Source organism: Ambystoma mexicanum, chromosome 2p (assembly GCF_040938575.1).
Source record: "Ambystoma mexicanum isolate Mex_15411 chromosome 2p, UKY_AmexF1_1, whole genome shotgun sequence".
Lineage (NCBI taxonomy): Eukaryota > Metazoa > Chordata > Amphibia > Caudata > Ambystomatidae > Ambystoma > Ambystoma mexicanum.
Genome location: NC_090923.1, coordinates 1408990576 through 1409009778, shown reverse-complemented (window position 1 = coordinate 1409009778; position 19203 = coordinate 1408990576). Strand labels below are relative to the sequence as shown.

Sequence of the window (19203 nt, the reverse complement as noted above, 5' to 3'; positions counted from 1 at the left end):
TTAGGGGAAGCCCAAGGAGAGGATCCTTGACTAGAACTCCACCAATCACAGTCTGGCAAGGGAGAGGTAGTGCAAGACTTTTACGCTCAAACCCTATGGAGGTGGTGAGGTAAGAACAGGTATGTTTAATCACCCCCTGTACTCACATTCACTCAGGGACCACTTTGGCAGCTCCTGAAATGGCTGGGCACACGTGCTCCTTCTTGGTTCCAATAAAAGAGCGCCATGGGTTGCAGGTGTTGAGGTCCCTTTCAGCTTTGGGATATAGGTCCGGCTAGCGTTAGAGTCCATGCTATGGTGAGACAGTTCCTAGCACTGGAAAACTGAACGATCCTGGCACGATGAAGGACCACCATCTTGTCGATGACCTCAAAGGATTCCCAGGACACGATACAGGCAAAGGTCAGCGATCGCCACTTCAAAGAAATGGCATGGATGTGGACGAAGGACAGACAATGCCAGGCCTCCATATCCGGCAACAAACCCACACAGTTGCTTTTCCGAGGGAAGATGGAGTTTTACTGGGGAAAAGAGACTTACCATATATGGCTAATCTCACCCTCACAGGGCCGGAAGAAGGCCAAAATACAAGATGGCAAAAGGAAAGTTGAACATTTGTTGGCACAGCCATTTTAGAGTTTAAGGTACTCCAAGGCATTAAGCATTAAAATGCAAAAAAGCATGGGACTAGCAAAAGAAACATGGTAGAAACATATCTGCTACCACTAGGCATCATGCGATTAACCACAAAGTTCCAAAAAACAAAGGTATAGGGACAAAGTATCTTTACTGCACCTCATTGTAAGGTAAAGATCGCAGTATAAAATAAACAGTATTTTACAATGGAGAACACACAGGGATTGATCAGTGCCCCCAAAACAGAGGAGCTCAGCAAGGCACGTTAAGTAAAGTGCCTTCACTTGCCTCCAAAAGTCAGGACAGGCAGAAAACAGCACCACCACGTTGCAGGGAGGGCGGGGGCAGGGCTCCATAGAGGTCTATAAAAGAGAAAGCAGCAGAAAGAAAATATTTCCCGTCACCATTTTGAACTTGTCTTTCCTCAAAACCGTTTAAGCCTAATAGGTTCAAAACGGGCTTCGATTTTCCTGGTTCCCTTTTTAGGATTAGAAAATCTTGAGTAGAAGCCGGTATACAGTTCCTTGGGTACTCTTTCCATCAGTGGTCAAAGTGTACAAAAAGTAGCAGTGGAACTATGTTCCCTACTGGCGTGCACCCACTCCCCACAAGTCCCATCACCATGCCGCCTCCCACACACAATACAAACCCCCAAACACATGCACCTGTTGTTTTAGGGAACCTTTAGTGTAGTGAACTGAAAGTGCAAGTTTCAACATCTTCCTACACTTGCATTTTAAAACGAAACCATTCTGAAACGGTTTCTTTTTAAAATAAGAGTATAGGTACAGTAAAACTTTATTTAAAAAAGAGGAGCACCGCTCCCACTCACTTCGACCACTAATTTCTATTGCTCTTTTCTCAATAAGTGTCCTACCTTGAAAAGGAGCTCCCGTTGGTAAAGACTCCAGTCTTCTGCACAATGAAGGGTGACAGGGCAGTCTTCCTAAAGTCCTACTGGCAGTAAAATTTTAGTAAGCTATCCCAGTGGTTTGTAGATCCAACTCTTAGTATCAGTCTCTACCAGCTCAGGACCTTGGTAGTGTGGCAGAGCAGTCGGGCTCATCTTAAGAGGAAGATGTGAGCTGTAGGTAAGTACTCCGAATCTTAGTTAGACAGCAAAGAATCACTTCCATATATTTATATAAAAGATATATATGTATTATATTTACACCAGAATCACTTTAAATACTTCAAACGTTTATGGTAGAACACTTAGGAATACTAGATAATACACTTCAAAAGGGCACTTTCACTTTTGTTTGTTCGTGGTTACAATTGTAGCAATGTTAGAAAAGGAAAAGACTGATCGGCCACCAAGGGGCGTGCGGATGCTGGTGGCCTCTGCGTGAGCCTCTTATGTCATGGGTCCTCAAAGTGGCCTGAGCCCCCACTTTCCAGCCACCCACCACCCTGCAGACCGGACAGAGCGACGAGGGAACTCTTGCTGTAGCTGCAGCTCCAAGGCGTACAAAATCGGCCGCGTAATCACAGAGAAACAGCCGTCGACCTCTGCAGGGAAAGTTAAAGTTGAAGATCCTGCTCGCCTGGATGTCCGTATGAGGGACGCAGCCCACGGACGAGGCACCGATGCCCGGGACAAGGTAGCAGAGGGGGTGAGGGGAGGTAAACCCGGCCCCCCCGCCCTCGCTACACCCAGCACTTGGTCCGTTGGTGGAGGGAGGACCCCCAATAGCCCAGTTAGGCGGCCGGCGCATGTGTTAAAGCCGGCCCGCCTGGGGAGGAGTCGTCCCCGAGTGACAACGCAGCTGGGAATCCAGGAGCGTGCCCCCAACTTGCGGGGAGAGCGTATAAAGACTGCGGGACCCCGCCCACAGTACGAGGAGTGCCGGGCCTCCATAAAGGACTATGGAGAGGAAGCCAAGAGAGCACCCCCAACTACCAGGATGCTCACATAGAGACTGCAGGCCCACTCCCTGCAGTGCTTGGAGGGCCTGGCCTCAAAAAGAGGAGGTGGCGGTCTGGAGCCCAAATAGGATTGCAACAGGGAAGCCAGGAGAGCACCCGCAATTCACGGGGTGCTGGCAAAGAGACAGCGGGCCCCTGCAGTGCCAGGGGTGCCTGCCCCAATGAGAGGAGGAGGCGGGCTGGAGCCCTAACAGGACTTGAAAGAGACAACCTCTTGGAGGTGGGTTGAGGGAGCCCTGGGCCCTAATATACCAGAGGAGTGGAGGGGGTATTACTCCACTATCCCCCCCACGGACAATAAAGTACACAGGGGCCCACGAGAACAGAGCCCCCCACGTTGAGGACTCGCTTGTGGGCAAGCTCCACCCGGTGCAAATTGGTGCTGGGGCCCGCCTGGGAAGGAGTGAAATATCGTGGAGCAACAGTGGGAACTCTGATTTGGTGGACTGAAGGAGCTAGAGGGCAAAGGAATAAGGGGTGACCCCCGAACACAGTGCTGGCCTCCACACCAACATCAGCACCCCACCTGAAAGGTTAGGACACTCTGACAACTCAAAGGAGAACCTTAGAACCTTAGAAGAACACCCCCCCCCGCTCAGCGGCACCAGCGGTGGGCTAATTGCGGGAGGTGGGGGACCCCACCCTTCAGAAGGAAGAGAAGCACTAGGCCTGTCCTGGGAGGTCAGGGCCCCGGGCTGCGGACAAAGGGGACTCCTTCTGACTCGTGGGCACTTACATGGGCGAAGACGCTAAGAGTACCAGAGTAACGATTTTTCAGGACCTGTCCTCCCTGACCATAAACAAGAGGAGGAAGTGCTCGTCCCTGACTAAGTGTCTAAATGAGAAATGAGGTACAGATGGGGGTTCCTGTTCTCAATCTCCTTTGAAATTGACACAAATATAGACTGACGTTGGAGGAAGACATTTGGAAGGTCACCGGGGAGATGCTTGGAGAAACCGACACATCGAAGAACTGTGGAGATAAGGCGGATTGCAACAGACTGTGGCTGATTAAGGGTACCAGGAGAAGATGGATGTCGGGATCCAGGAAATATAGGAAGTTGAACACATCGCCTATGGCAGACACATTATTCACAGTGAGAAACAGCTAAGGTGTTGACACAGGACCGGGATAGTTTCCTCCGCGATGAGCGGGGGTTATGCAAGACCAGGCAGGCCCCCCAATGTGTTTTGATGAAGCAGTTTGCATGTTAAGGGCACTGGTCAGTTGTTGAAGTAGGCTATAGCCTGAAAAGCTGAGCTGATGTTTGGGCACGTGGGACGGGAGGGGGCTCAACGGTAATGAGGCACTTTGGGCGTGAGACCGGCAGGGATCTGGTTCCAAATGGTGGTCCTGCCTTTTCCTGGCGATGTTAACCGGGAGGAGTAGGAGTGTAAATGGGGGAATATCAGGGTGGGGGTATGATACAGATCTTTTTAAAGTTGCGGTTTTCTGTTGTCTAGGGACGGATTTATGTGGCCAGGCCACCCAGAGTTGCAAGAGGACCCAGGTGTGGGAGAATAGCAGGATGGCTGTAGTTTTAGATGACACAGGGGGAGGCCACCTGATGGTGGGGACGGTGAATGTAAAGGGGATGAACTCTCCCACGAAAAGGTCTTTAGTGTCCAGGGAATTCCACAGGGCTGGACTAGATTTAATGTTTATCCAGGAGACTAAATATGCTAGATGGAAGGAACGGAGAATCCCGGGCAGGACACTGGGTCAAGAATATTGGGGCTCGGGCCCCCTAAGAAAAGCGGGGGTGGGAATTCTTATTGGTAAAGGGCTTACAATGGAGGTCACAAAGGTTTGGGCTAATGAGGAGGGTAGGGCCCTCCTGGTCTCCGGGACTATTAAAAGGGTGGGATTCACATTTGCTACGATCTATTTCCCGAACCAGAGTAAACTGCGGTTTCTGAAGAAAACTCACCCTAAGATAATGCTTGAGGCCTCAGGCCATATAATATTGGGGGTGACTTCAATGCTTGGGCAGATTTCAAGCTCGACAGACAGGCCAGGGATTGGGGGGAGTGGGGGAACGGATGCTGTGCCGAGACTGGCCTACGGTGAGATCCTGGAAATGTTGGAGGCCGCTGGAAAGAGGCCATCACTTTTACTCAGCTCCGCACTGCACTTTCACTAGAATTGACTAATATATATAGTTGTGAACAAGCGGTCAGTGGACCGCGAAACGCGTAGACTTCATCTATCAAGTCGACAGTTATTTTGGGAGGACCACAATGTGAGTGGTTTGTGAAAACTTTTTCTATATGCCATGAGGATGTGCAACATATTCTATGGAACTTTTTTAACTTAAATAAATCGTAAGTATTGTGGATTTGGTTTCCTGATCTCTGTTTTGGGACTTTGGAGTGCTCCTCCACCAACTGTGGAAACGACAGCTGAAAATAAGATATATATATTTTTTTATTTCCTCTGATAACCTGATCAGACCATGATATGGTATTAGTGGACTTGAACTGGCACGGGATGGTGCCTAGAGGGTCCAAATGGAGATGCAACAAATCCCTGTGGAAGCGGTGTTCCATTTGGAACTGGCCAAAGTGATTGAGTAATTTTTTTAAATAAATAACACGGGAGGGGTCTCGAGGAGAACAGTCTGGGAGACAGGGAAGGTGACATGGAGGGGGATCCTGATCCGGGAGGGGCCCTGGAAGAAATGAGAGCGGACTCTAATTGAAAACAGGCTGCAGGCCGAGATTGCAGAGCTAGATAGGAGGGCTAGAGATGCCCCTGATGGGCAGGAGGAAAGGGTTGTGGAAGCGAGGGGCAAAAGGGGAGAGCTAAGACTACTAGAGGAAGGTCAAATAACTAGGAATTACAATTCTTGAAAGAAAAGTTTTATGAAAAAGGAGATAAGGCGGATGCACTCCTGGCGGCTAGACTAAGGAGACAATGGGCTGATCGGTGGGTGAAGCCCATAGAAGGGTTTGATATACCGCAGGACCGAGGAGAGAAAGGGATCCAAGAAGCATTTGCATCATTTTATGAAAAGCTCTATAAAACCGACACCAGTCTGGAGGCAGGGGAAATAAAGTATCTGGAAGAAATTCAGATGCTCAGGCTCTCCCTAGAGGAGGCTGAGGCAATGGAGGCTCCTATAACGACCGAAGGAATCAAGAGGGCGGTGGCAAGAGTACCTATGGGGAAGGCCCTGGGGGAGGACAGCTTCTCAGCAGGTTTTTACAAGGCTTTTTTAACCCCCCTCATCCTGTTCATGGTAGAATTGTTTAATGATATCTGCGAGTCAGGGGAAGCCCCGAAATCCTTCTCCCACACGCTTATAACTGATACCCAAGGAGGGTAGCGGCCCGCGCCTATGTGGATCTTATCACCCCACTTCTCTCCTAAATATAGACGTAAACATTTACACACAAGTCCTTGCGGCAAGACACGAACTATACATGCCCCAGTTGATCCATTCTGACCAGGTGGGCTTTATAAAGGGACGTCAGGGGGCGGATACATTTAGAAAGACCCTACATTCGATCCATGAGGCACAGGGGATGGGGAAACGCCTTTGACCATGTTCAGTGGGGGATTTCTCAGGGAAATGTTGGATAAAGCAGGCTTGGGCTCTAGGATCAGATGGGGTATAATGGCAGTTTACGGGTCGTCGTCCCATGCTTGTGTGGCAGTTAACGGTGATTACTCCCCCTGGTTTGCCCTAAGTAGGGGCACGAGACAGGGGTGCCCTCTTTCGCCAATCCTATTTGCGCTCTCCCTGGAACCACTAGCTCAGAGAATTAGAGAAGATCCCCACGTAGAAGGATTCTTGGTGAGGAGGTGGAGAACAAGGTTGCGTTATACGCAGACTATATGCTTTTGCATGTCAGGAACCCCCTGGCCACTGTACCTAGGGTGATCCCATTAATCGAGCAGTAAGGTAACCTCTCCGGATTTAAGATTAACAGGGCTAAATCGGTCCTGTTCCCCCTGGACAGGGATGGGGACGGAGAGATACATAGGTTCGATCCATTGGGATTACTGGTCAACGTGGGCACACTGAGATACTTGGGGATTCACATCACGAGGGAGGTGGGAGACCTATTTGAAGGCAACTTCCCTACTCTAATGTCCAGGTTTCGGGCCAACTTGGAAAGATGTGGTAAACTGACCATATCCTGGATAGGGCGCCTCGAGGCCCTGAAGATAGTGCGTTTGCAGAGGTTCCTATACGCGTTCCACATGCTCCCAAATCCGGGTCCCGGAGCCCTATTTCCATGAGATAAAGGGGGCTATGGTGAAATTTCCTTCGAGGTCCTCACTTTACCGAAAGATAGGGTGCAGGTCTCCCAAATATGAAACCGTATTATAAAGGCGGATCAGCTAATGGTCCTCATACCGCATCTTAGAATGCAGAAGGAATACCAATGGGTCTGTCTGGATAATCTCCACCTGTCCCCTGCCACTGTGGGGGAATGTTATGGGCGCCCAGAGGCAGGCTCCACCATTCGATCTGAGATCACCCGATCCTGGGCACAATATGGTAGATATGGAGACAGGGTAATGACATCCACGGGTAACGACGTGGCCTTCTCCTCTGAGTGACTTGTGAGCACCTGTAATACGTGACGCGATTCCGAACCCAGAAAGATTTCAGGCATGGTTCGAGGCAGGCCTCGAGAGGGTTGGTCAACTGTGGAGGGACGGGACCTTCATTACTATAACGGCATTGGAAAGGTAGCTGTGCGTGGGGGCCCTCTCGGTCTTCTCTTACCTTCAGTTAAAAGGGTTGCTCACGGGGGGAAATGGAAGTATGCGCTACAGAGAGATCTTACCCCCTTTGAGAAGCTCTTTGATAAAAAAACAGAAATGAAGGGTCCGATTTCAGCTAAGTACAGGGAACTGGTGATTGCAGGGAACAGTTTCACTGAAAAGTTAAGATGGAGATGGGAAAGTAGGAAGACAACCGAAGGTTTATGTTTCTCTGAGTTTAAAGACACAGTTATCAGGGGTGGGAATTGGGTGGGGAAGGAAGAGGGTTGATAAGTTGCCTTGCTCACAAAGTTTGTTTATATTGTACAAAAACCATAATATAAATAGAATTAAAAAAAACTAAAGGGAAAAGACAAGGTTATCATATTATTGGTAATTGCGCACTCATGCGGTTTTCAACAGGTCATACGGTAATGCATTTACTCTGCAAACACATATAGAAGGGAGGAAAATAAGTGGTTAGTGCAACATGTGCTTAGTTCAAGGTTTTAGAGACGGTTTCTTTGCCTGGCAAGTCTTTTAAAGTCCAAAAATGCAACCCTAGTTTAAGGCAGTTCGGAGAGGGCGTGAGGTCCTGTCAAACAGCAAATAATGAAGAGTTTCTGCATATTTCTTCCAGTGTCTAAAGTTATTGAAGTAGCAAGTTAGCAACTAACAAAGGAGACCAAGTATCGAGCACAGTGTTCTGCTGAAGAGGCTCTGATTTGCAAATGTCCTTGTTGAGCAGCGTGTCCTGCTGTATGGTCTTTAGGAATGGCCTTGTGCTGTATTGTCTTTAGAAATGTCCTTATTGAGCAGCGTGTACTGCTGGGGTCTTTCTGCATTTACTTAACCTTCTGCACTATCTAGAACGAATGTCCGTGTTGCAACGTACATAGGGTAACTGCCTAATAACCTGCGTGCCTTCCTGTTGCTAACGGGTGCTTTTCTCCCTCCTTTTGGAGCGAAGCGAAATGACAGGCTGAATGGAATCCTTCGGCGGCGAAATGGAATGAGGCTCCGGAGCTGAGCAAGCCTTGCTGGTGAGTGGATTGTGTTAACAGCAGCATGCGGGTGCATCCGGAATAATGCAGATCTGAGGTGCTGAGTGTCGGAGGAGTACCAGATGGGGTTGCGGTAGGTATGCAGAGCCCTGGAGATCCTCAGGATGCTGATTGGATGGACCCGATGATGGTGTGGAATCAGCTGGAGCTCTTACAGCTGTCAGGCGGGGCCTACGGCGTGCCGATCGCTCAGCACGCGAAACGCTGGGTCTTGCAGGGATAAGCAATACGCTGCCTGGCTTGCAGCCGGAGAAAACGCAAAGTCCTGGGTGTGGCCCAGCGCATGGTTTAAATAGCCCTAGGCTCCACCCAGCACCACTAGACCACCATGGAATCATGACGCTTGAATTATCTGGGGGCCATCTTGTGCCCCACAAGGCGTCCTGGTTTGGGGGCCATTTTGGCATGGGCAGCAATGTCCATAAGGTGTTGCCTAGACCAGCCAGCCATGTGCTGGGTCCAGACCATGCCTATTGTGTGTGCCTGAGCTGGGATCATGGTGTCAGCATGTGTGGATGGTGGAATCATGACAGAAGACACTGGAGTAGCCTACAGACCTATGATTGTTTAGATTTCTTGCATTTTTCCAATGTACGGTCAACCAAGTCCCTAAAGAGCTTGTCTGCTTGAAAGGAGATGTCCACAATCTTCATCTGGACATTAGTTGAGAAATCTCCAGGGTGCAACCAACCATGGCACCTAAAGCTTGTTGACATTACCGTTTCCCGGGCCACCGAATCCATGGCGTCTAAGCCCGCCTGAATAACGTGCCCAGCAGTCTTGAACCCATCTGCAACTACTTCTTGCATTACCTCTCTCCTTGCCATTGGCAGTTGAGCGATTGCTTTCTCTACCACCTCTAAGAAGGAAAATTATTATCGGCCAGGGTGGTTGCTGTATTGGCAGATCACAGAGCTAATGAAGCAAAAACCTTCTTGGCCATGGTGTTTATTTCTTAGTCACCCTGTCGGATGGCCAGGTTGGGAATGCACCCTACAATTTTCTGCATGAACCACTAATGAGTCAGTCGTTGTTTTTTCAAATAGATAAGAGGGTTCCCTCTCAAACTGCTGTGTTTTCGTTGTATGTTTCAGTGCAAGTCCGGAGTTGCCATCAGTTATTTCCAAATGCCCATTCTTAAAGTATTCCTCAATAGGGTAAAAGGGTTGGCCGCCTTCAGTCTTTTCTTAATCACATCCGTGTCTTTTCCCCCATGGTCCGCAGCGTCCACGACCTGGATGTTCATGGCCTTAACAGCTTTCTTCACAAGGGCCATTGACAACACATTCTGCATTATGACCTAATGGCACAGACTCATTGAAGACCACCTAAGATTGACGTGTTCAGGCTTTTTTACACCTCACCTGACCTTTGTGTGTAATCATATCTGGCTCTGGAATCGTGATCCGCCCATTCAGCAATATCAAAATCATCACCCCCATCAAGTAGCTTACCCACCATCATGCATGACTTCCTGGCTGCAGCCTCCATTCCGAAAGTCAATCAGCTTCCAACTTCTCTCAGCATCTCATGTTGCACTGGCACCACACTGGACTCCACTACAGCTAATCTCTACTCTAAGGAGTCAGTGGAGGAGTCCTGGATAAATCTGTCCAGAACATAGTGCTCAACTCGCATAGCCTTTTGGGGATGTCCGGCACTGTTAGTATAATCAAGTCATGCTGCTCTCCGTTTCCAGATCTGCACTATGCAACAGGCACGGAGTAGAAGTGGATGTCACCAGCTGCTGCTGCATTTCTGTGAAATGTGTCAGCATCTCCCACTGGAAGGGCTCTAAATTCTCTCTGTAATGGGGCCCCCGGCACCTGCAGTTATGAACCAGCTTTGCACAGTCTCCCTGGCTGAGTTATCAGTCTCACTATTCTTTTTCTTAATGCTATCAGAGTGGTTATGTTTCGACGAAGAAGCACACGTTGAGTGCAGCCTCCTCTCGTCTCTTCTTGTAACACAGAGGGACTCCGGCCATAGTGCCTCTGACATTAGTGCTCCAAGTGAGCCCGGCCAGGTACAGAGGAACCCCTGTGGCTTCGGGCAAACTCTTGTCCAGACGTCTGGCCTTCAATGTCATGCCCCACACTCTTGCGGTTGTAGTAAAACAATTAAATTTTCCCTCCAGGAATGATTAATACATAAACATACATTGTAAACAATCAATTGAAGTAGTGCTGTGTATTTAGCCAGACAACCAAATCAACACTCGTGGTGATGTCAAGAGTCATCACTTGGGGAGAACTCAGAATTGTACACTCAATATAGCAATAGTCGAATATATACCAGAAAATAGATTTAATGATTCATAATAAATTTCACAACAATAAATCATACATGAACAAAACTTACAAATCAAAAAACAGATATGAACAAATACCAACATCACATATTGGGCTTGGGTGGGCTGCAACATTTATACCCTGGACACCATCACTTCCAATAGAGACCCTGAGGCGTTCCGTTGTGGCACTGCAGCTATGAGTTGCACAAGCCAGTGTGGGAGGCACCAGCTGGCATGTGCCAGTAGGACACATTAGCGGCTGGTAGGTGATGAATGGTTCAGGGTCCTAACAGCCACTTACAGACTCCTTCACACAGCTGAGGGCTATTCCAACACTCCAATCATCATTGCACAATTTTGGTGGCCATCCAATCAGGATTTGCCAGCAAAATTCACAGACAAGACAGACTGGCTTAGGTGTCACAGAGCATCATCCAATCAAAGCTAGATGCCACTCACACGAAAGAGCCTTTTGTGAGCTCTAGAGTGTCCACACAGGCCCAAACAGTCAAAACACATTTGCTCCAATAGCCATACATACTACTAATGGCAGCACATCAAAATACAGTTCCAGCTTTCAGGGATACCTTAGTAGTAGTTTCTGTCAGCAAAAATAAGACAGGATACCCCCCAAAAATAGCTAAAACTTTGGAGGGCAACCAACGTTAGTAAAAGGAAAGCCAAATGGCTTTCTGACCAAACATTGTCTAAAGTAGCTAACCACGCTGTAATCTTGAGGGGTTTCCAAGCAGGGATGGGTTATTAGTGTTTTTAGTTATAGAGCGTGCATCAGTAAAGACTGATGCTTTTGTAGAAACTTGCCTGCATGTTTCTCTTATTTTACTAATTACTGTATTGTTGTGTGTAAGCTTTCACTGACGACCAACTTCTCCTGTACGGTAAAGCCTGCCCTCTGGTAATAGAGTTGCCTCCTCTTCCACAGTTCTGTCCATTTGTTTCTTTGGACAACAAAAACTCACCAAGACTGCCGACTGAAACACTTCTGAAATTTGGTAGACCCGTCTGCTCCCCAGACTAAAAGAGGGCCAGTGGGGGTTGCATGTGAGAAAGAGAATCCTAAACAATCGGGATGAAACAAGGCACAGCCATAGTGGCAAACGGGTGAACGCAGCAGACTAGCGCTGCCACTGTTACAGGAAGCGGGGAAGGCATCAGAAAAAGAAAGTGGAGCGGGGCCTGGGACAGTGATTGAGGGAGGAAGAGGAAAGGCAGGGATCACAGTAGTGGAGGTGTACACAGTAAGGAGAGGTTCATGGGGTGGCCCTCCCCCATGAAGTCAAACGGATGGTAACTGTGGGGAATGAAGTAAAAGGAGAGAGAAAACTTGCCTAGGACGTGGAAGTGGAGAAATGCACTGTACAGTGGGCAGGGGATGGAGGTGCGGAGTAAGGGTTGCATGAGAGGATTCCCCAAGCAATTCCAAAAGGAAAGCCTTTTTCACCCAACCCACCCTTTAATACACTGCTGAATTACAAAGTGTGTTGTTCTGGCTGATGTGCACTGACTAGCAGTTGGTGCTGAGCAGTTGCACATTTAATATGGTATTGCCGAATGTTGATCACAATGGCTAGGGGAACAACACAGGGGGGACCCATCATCTTGGTGACAAAAAAGCAGGTGAAAAGGATATGCATAAGCCTTCGGAACACATTACACCAAAGCAAGTCAAAGCATGTATACTTTCCATTTTTGTCTGTTCAAACTTCATGTTAATCATCTCTGAGAGGTGTGGTCTAGCGCCTAATGCTTAGAAGTCTTTGATCCCCCTCATACCTCTGGCCAGAAAAGAGTCCAGATCAACTTCTCTTTACCCTATAGTGCATTATGAACAGTCAGCACTGAACAGGATTCCTGATGCAATGCTTGCTTTAGGATGTCCAGTTAGGTTTTGTGACCTATTTTGACATTATTCACTTGATGGCCTTTTTTAACAATTCAAACAATAGTAATGCTGTGAAGATGTATAGTTCCTGCCCTAGAAGATCTAGTACTGTGTCCCTCAGACCATTCTCTGGTAGTGTTACAGCTACATTAACCACTGCATACACAGCAGTGGGAAGTGCTGCACTGCAGATAGAATATGTAAAGCATAACTGGCCACATACCTGAACTCTGCCTCTGCTGCTTCAGAAGCTTCTTCTGCAGCTTCTCTTCCTCCCTCAGCTGACGCAACCGTTTCTTCGTGGGTACCTCAGACTCTTCCAGGTCTTCAAGGAACTTCTCTAGGTTCTCCCCCTTCCTGCTCTCCCGCCTCTGCCTCAGCTCTTCCAATAGGAGAGGAGTGAGGCATGGTGGGAAAAGCTGCAAAAAGATTTTAAAAAACATACAAATAATGACTGTAGTTACTCTTGCATGGGCTGCACTTGTTCTTACTGCAGAACAAAAACACAATAACATTTTTTTAACGTAAATGTGAGCCAAAAATGCATCCACAATAACATGTTTCCTCCACTATGCACTTGCAGGCTGGCCACACCGTTGTCCTTTCGCAGACAACAGCACCACAAGTAATCTGAATGGCACAGGTGTGCTATTGAAAATACTAGGTAACAGTCATTTGATGTGCAAACTACAGTGCCTACACAGAGATGGAACGTGTTGAGATGTTTGAGGAGACCAACCTGTTCAGGATTTATAAAGCCCACCAAGTTAGTCCTGCTTCTTACAATGGTAATTTATGTGGGCCAAGTGGCTTCACTGCTAGGTGCTACTTGGGTATAGGGAGTCGACAGTTTACTGAAAAAATATAATCTTTGTTATTATTACGTTAGATGTTCATATTTATGCTAAATCTCCCTCACCTTTGAGACCCCCAGCACTGTTTGCTGCACTTGTGGATAATTTTTCTATGTTCCTGAGTGAGTGGGAACCTTCTCCCCCACTCACCCTTTCTTTTACTCACTCCATGAAAGACATTTTTGTAACTATCCATTACTTGATATTTGTAATTATACTTCCCTTTATCTTTTTGGACATCTTGCAGCATACAGCACTTTCTGTGCAGTGTTGTTAGGGTGCCCCTTAGGCTCCCCCTTTTTATTTTCTCTTGGGTTACTTGAGTGAACTTATGTTCCCATTGGTAGAAGGATACTTTTTATCCATTCTACAATCCCCCTTGTGAGATCAGAACTCCCCATGAAGGGTGCTCGATTAGGAGTACAACAGTACTTACTGGTTGAAGACAAAAGCGGTACACTGCAACTGGAAACCATCCTGTGGGTGACAGGAATTCTGGACCCTGATGAAAATTGGAAGGAGAGATCAGAGCCACCCAGAAAATATAGCAAGTACCTAACACTTTGGTAGTAAATTACCAGCCGCATACTGAAGATGATGCACATGTGTTGGTACCTGGGAAAGGAGGATACTCGTGAAACAGTTCTGAAATAGAGCTCTGGATGGTTTTGGTGGAATCCACATTGGGTTACCTGGTAAACCCATTGAAGGTGGTCATGACAAGTGGAAAGCTAAGGAAATCAACCTAAAAAACAAGATGCAAAATGATATCTCTGGCTCGGGGGTGTCACACAACAGAGAGGCAAGTGTGAACGACTTGGTACAATACAGGATGATCAGTGTGACAAAACAAGAACTGTCTTGATGGAACCATCTTTAGGTCAGGTGATGCAAGAGATACAAGAATCATGGTAGTCGCTGGAGAATGAGATTGAGGAGGGGGTTGCGGCCTATCATTGCTATAGACAGAACGCGGCAGACAGAACAATCAAAGCAGAAGAACCAATATCAGCTCTTGAAGATACAGTTGAGAAACTGAATGATCAAGTGTCAGACTGGGATGAGGACGCAGAAGCGCTTTGGTGTCGAAACAAGTTGAACATTATCGGGCTATCTGAATGGGCAGGACAGTCGATGGAACTCTGGCCTATAAGACATTATGGTAGGAAAGCATTAGCCAATTTCTGTGCCATCAAAAGGGCAAACAGAATGCCAACAAGACATTCTCCTACAGGGCAATCTACCAAAGTTGTTGCTAACCAGGTAACTCAACCAGAGATAGAGATGCTCTCCTTAAAAAGCCTAGACAGAATTATCCAGGTGTGGCAGATGGATCTAAGATCTTCCTATTCGCCAATTTTACGAAAACAGTGGCGGAACATCTTTGAAGTGGTCAAGAAGGAGCTGAGAAAGAACTACAAATATATTCCACTGTTTCCTGGTAAACTTTATGGTAATCCTGGGAAATCGGGCATGTTTGTTTGGTTTGCTGTGCAAAGCATGGGATTGGCTGCAACAAAGAGAAAGGGAGGAGGACAGAGGGACTTCTAAGAAGACAGAGGGAAATGTCACCCATACTGCAGAAGTAGCTGCTACTCATGTTACTAGGATCCACAGACTGAGGCTGTGGATCTTAGCACTTTGAGCTATATTCGTTTGGGGGAAGGATGCAATGTTCTTTCAACTTTCATGAAGGGAGGAAATGGTACTCGTAATGATGTACATGCCTGATAAGTAAAAGAATTATGCTGGCACGGCATGCGTGTAACCGATCCTTCCTGTATACATTCAATGGGGAGCAGAAAGGGCGATTGGGAACATCAGCCCGCCTTTGTGCTTATTTTACTATGTTCATAATGATTCAGAGGGCACATAGAGGATGACAGATGCGTCATCTCACAAGGACAGGTGGGGAGTTAGGTTACAAAGGTTTGTTTCAGGAATTTGATGGCACCGATGTAAACAGGGTAGTGTGGTAATTGTATTTTATTGTTATTTATATAGCGCCTAACATCTACACTCTGTACAGAGATCTGTACAATAAAAGGCAATAGATGGTACAAAAAGAGTTTAAGAAGATGGGCCTTAATCTGAGTTTTCAAAAGAGGAAAAGAGGAAGTAGAACGAAGTGAAAGAGGGAGAAAGTTCCAGTGTTTAGGAGCTAAAACAGAAAAGGAACAAAGATGTGGAGAAGCACAAGGCAGGTGAGGAACAGAAGAAAAGGTGATTGAGGGTGAAGAGAACGGGAAGGAAAGAAATAGAATCAGAGAAGAAAGAAGAGAGATTACACGAATGGAAGGATGATAGAGGGAGCAAAGAGGGGCAAGATGGGAAGCTGGAAGACCAAGAAGTATGGTGGAGCAATAGAAAAGGAGCTTAATAGCCTCAAAAGGAAGAAAACGACTGACTGTACGGATATTAAAAAGCTGAAACAGCAAGATTTAGTGATAAAAGTAATGTGAGCAGTGAAAGAAAGAAGTGTCAAAGATAACTACCAGATTGCGGATCGAGACATAAATAGAAAGATGATGGGGGAAAAAGAAATAGATAAAGATAAAGGAGGAAGAGGAATAGTGGAAGCAGGAAAGAAAAACTTCCGTTTTGGACGTGTTAAGGTGAAGATAGTGTGATGACATCCAAGACTGGATGGTCAGCATACAATTGGAAAGGGTACTTCGAAGTTGCCTCCTTGGTTATTATGGCTGGGTTGACCGACTTTAGACGTTATTTCATCATGACAATGGCTCAGAGAACGCACAAATGTATTCCATTAAACATTAATGGTCTGTGTGATAAAATCACTGGTCTCAAGGAACATAGCAGTCCCCTTCATAGTTACAGAATGTGGTGGTTAAGCTGGATTTTCAGAACAAGGCCTGTGGGAGGGTACTGAGAGGCCATCCTAGTTAATTAACACTTCAGTCTAGACAAAATGCATCAAGTTAACAGACTGAGCAGCAAGGCAGACTTCAGAAGTTATGGGTGGCGAGCCTGGGCGTTGGGATGGGTGTATTAGTGCAGTTAGGCACAAAATAAGCAATAGGCTTGTTTACGAAGATCGAAAGAGACGTTGCCTGGAGGTGTTTGTAATACTATCCCTAGTGTCACATGTACTGCACCCATGGTCCCTCACGCGTCGAGGTCCCTCCGAGGGTTTTGTTTCTGGCATGAGGTAGCCTAGAGTGTATGCGTGAGTGCAGGAAAATAAGAAGTTGGAAGATGTCTATGTACCTTCAACTCCAAGAGGGGAGGAAGGGTGGCCACATGTGAATCTAAGCAGATACAAGCATCAGAAATAAGATTACGGTAAGTAATGTATGCCTTCTGCGGTTCTGCTTCTAATCTCATTCTTTGCATAAACTAGCAAGCAGTACCTGGGGAAGGTGCGTTGATGTTAGCAGGTACCGCAGCAAAAAGACAACACCGCTTGCCCCACCTGGGAGTTCCATTTTGAATTTGTACCCAAACAGTAGTAGTGGGTGAAGGTCTGAAGGTGTGAATGGAACTCCAAGCAGCTGCTTTGCAAATGGCACCTAAAGGTGCATTTGCTATGAATGCTAGTATAGCTCTTGTGCCTCGAGTTGAGTGTACTCTAGGCGTTAAAGGTAAAAGAAAAAACAGTTTCACTTTAGCTTGAAAACTGCATTTCTCCTCTAAACCAATCAATGTCCTTGGGTCATACTGCCCCCATCCAATGACCGTCCTCTCCCTAAATCCACCCCTGGAGGCCATCTTCAGATTTGGTAGCACGTAAAGTGGCAGTATAAACCAAGAAGAGCCACAGAGGGGAAGGCGGGAGGGTTTGCATGTGAATCCATGCAAAGCCCATGCTGGAGAACAGGGATTACAGGTAAGTAACCTGTTCCTTCTCCAGCATGGGGTCTGGCATGGATTCACATACTCATGAATAAAGATTACACAGCAGTACACATACCCAACCACGGGAGGTGGCAAGGTTCAATAGAAGTAAAAACACTCACCCCTGGAACAGACTCACCTCAAGTGAACAGTTTGCGTAGCACCGCTAGGCCAACCCGGGACTGCTCCCTGGAATCCCTGTGGAAGCAGTAGAACCTAAGGAAGGTGTGCGTGGACCTCCACACTGCAGCCCTGCAGATGTCGAGCAGGGGCACAGCAGAGAGAAACGCTGTCGTTCCTGTGATGGCTCAAGTGGATTGGGCTCTCGCCCGGCCTGGAAGGGGTCTGTTAACCAGCAGATGACGGTGCATGATACAACTGGAGCGCCTTCTGGAGATGGAAGCTTTTGACAAGCCCTTCCCATGATTCATAGGTCCAAAATCATCAAACAATTGAGAAGTCTTCAGAAACCCCTTTGTGTGTACTGTGTAAAACTTCAAGACACGAGCCATGCCCAGCGATTGCAAGGCCCTCTCCGCTGGCGACAACGGATTTGGGAAGAAGACAGTCAACACCAAAGGCTTTTTGAGGTGGAACTACAACAGCACCTTCAGCATAAAGGTGGGGTGCATACGCAGTACCACCCTTGAAGCGTGGAAAGATAAGTACCGCTGCTTGCAAGATAGGGCCTGGATCTCCCAGACCCACCTGGGTGACGTGATCGCCACGAGGAAAGCTGTCTTCAATGAGAGAAAATTGAACTGGGCTTGATGCATCGACTCAAAGGGCAACGCATGAGTTTAGTCACAACTACATTGAGTTACCAAGCTGTGCCAGGAGCCTTCATTGGTGAAAAAGTAATAAAGAGGCCTCTGAGGAACTCCTTGAGGAGTCTGTGCAACCACAGGGAAGGCCTAACCGGTGTCCCGGTGTAATAGGATATAGTGGCCAGGTGCACCTTGATAGATGCGTGAGCCAGTACAGCCCTGGCCAAGGAAAGCAGGCATGGTAGGAGCTGCAGGGCTGTGGCATGCAGGAGGGGTAATCTTTTGAGCCCGGCACCACACGAGAAATGCTTCCACTTATGGCCATAGAACGTCAGCAATGAAGAGGCTCTAGTCTTGGCCAGGTTGTCCTTACACTCCGCAGGTAAAAGGTAATGTCAAAATTCTAGGGCCGCAGTAGCCAGGCCTTGAGGTTCAGCGACACTGGGTTGTCGTGCAGACTCGCCTCTCCCTCTCTATAGAGAATATCGGGAAGTAGTGGCAGCCTGATGGAGGGAGTCGCCGACAGACATGGCAGGTCTGGATACTAGATTTGTTGCACCCACGCCGTAGCGACAGGTATCACCCCCACAGTGACACTGAGTGTGTTGATCCCCCATGCTCCTCAGCTGCGGGAACCTGCTGGCGAACTTCTGACACTTGGAATTTGTCGATGTTGCGAAAAGGTTGGTCTGGGGTTCACCCCATTCATGGAATAACAGATCCACTTGGTCCTGGCGAAGCTCCCACTCGTGGTAAGAACGTAGCTCCCTGCTGAGCGAGTCTACAATGGTGTTCTTGGTGCCCGCCAGGTGAAAAGGGACGAGAAACATATCCTGACGAATGGCACAGTGCCACAGATCCTGGACCTACCTGGAGAGAGCCGGAGAGCACATCCTGCCCTGCTTCCGGATGTAGAACATGGTGGTGTTGTCCGTGAAGATCCTTACCACCTTGTCCCTCCGCGAATGGCAGGAAGGACTTGAGGGCCCAGAAGAGGTCCCAAAGCATTAGGACGTTGATGTGAAGGGTCTTTTCTTCTGGCGTGCAACTGTCCGATGTGAGCTCCCAAACATTCCAGAGAAGCATCCTTGGTGACTGTCTCCTAGTATGGAGGGACATGGCATGGGGCCCCTTGCTTGAGATGAGAGCGCACACCCCACCACTGTATTTCTCGTCAGA

The 19203-nt window shown here is 47.7% G+C and overlaps 1 protein-coding gene across 1 annotated transcript in view; it reads right to left on the bottom strand.

The window, feature by feature from the left end:
• LOC138567558 (uncharacterized) overlaps positions 1–19203 on the bottom strand; it is a 1087151-nt gene that overhangs the window by 54630 nt on the left and 1013318 nt on the right. The window contains exon 10 of the mRNA XM_069645895.1: positions 12769–12964. Coding sequence (XP_069501996.1) covers positions 12769–12964 — 196 coding nt within the window. The remainder of the gene's footprint in view (positions 1–12768; positions 12965–19203) is intronic.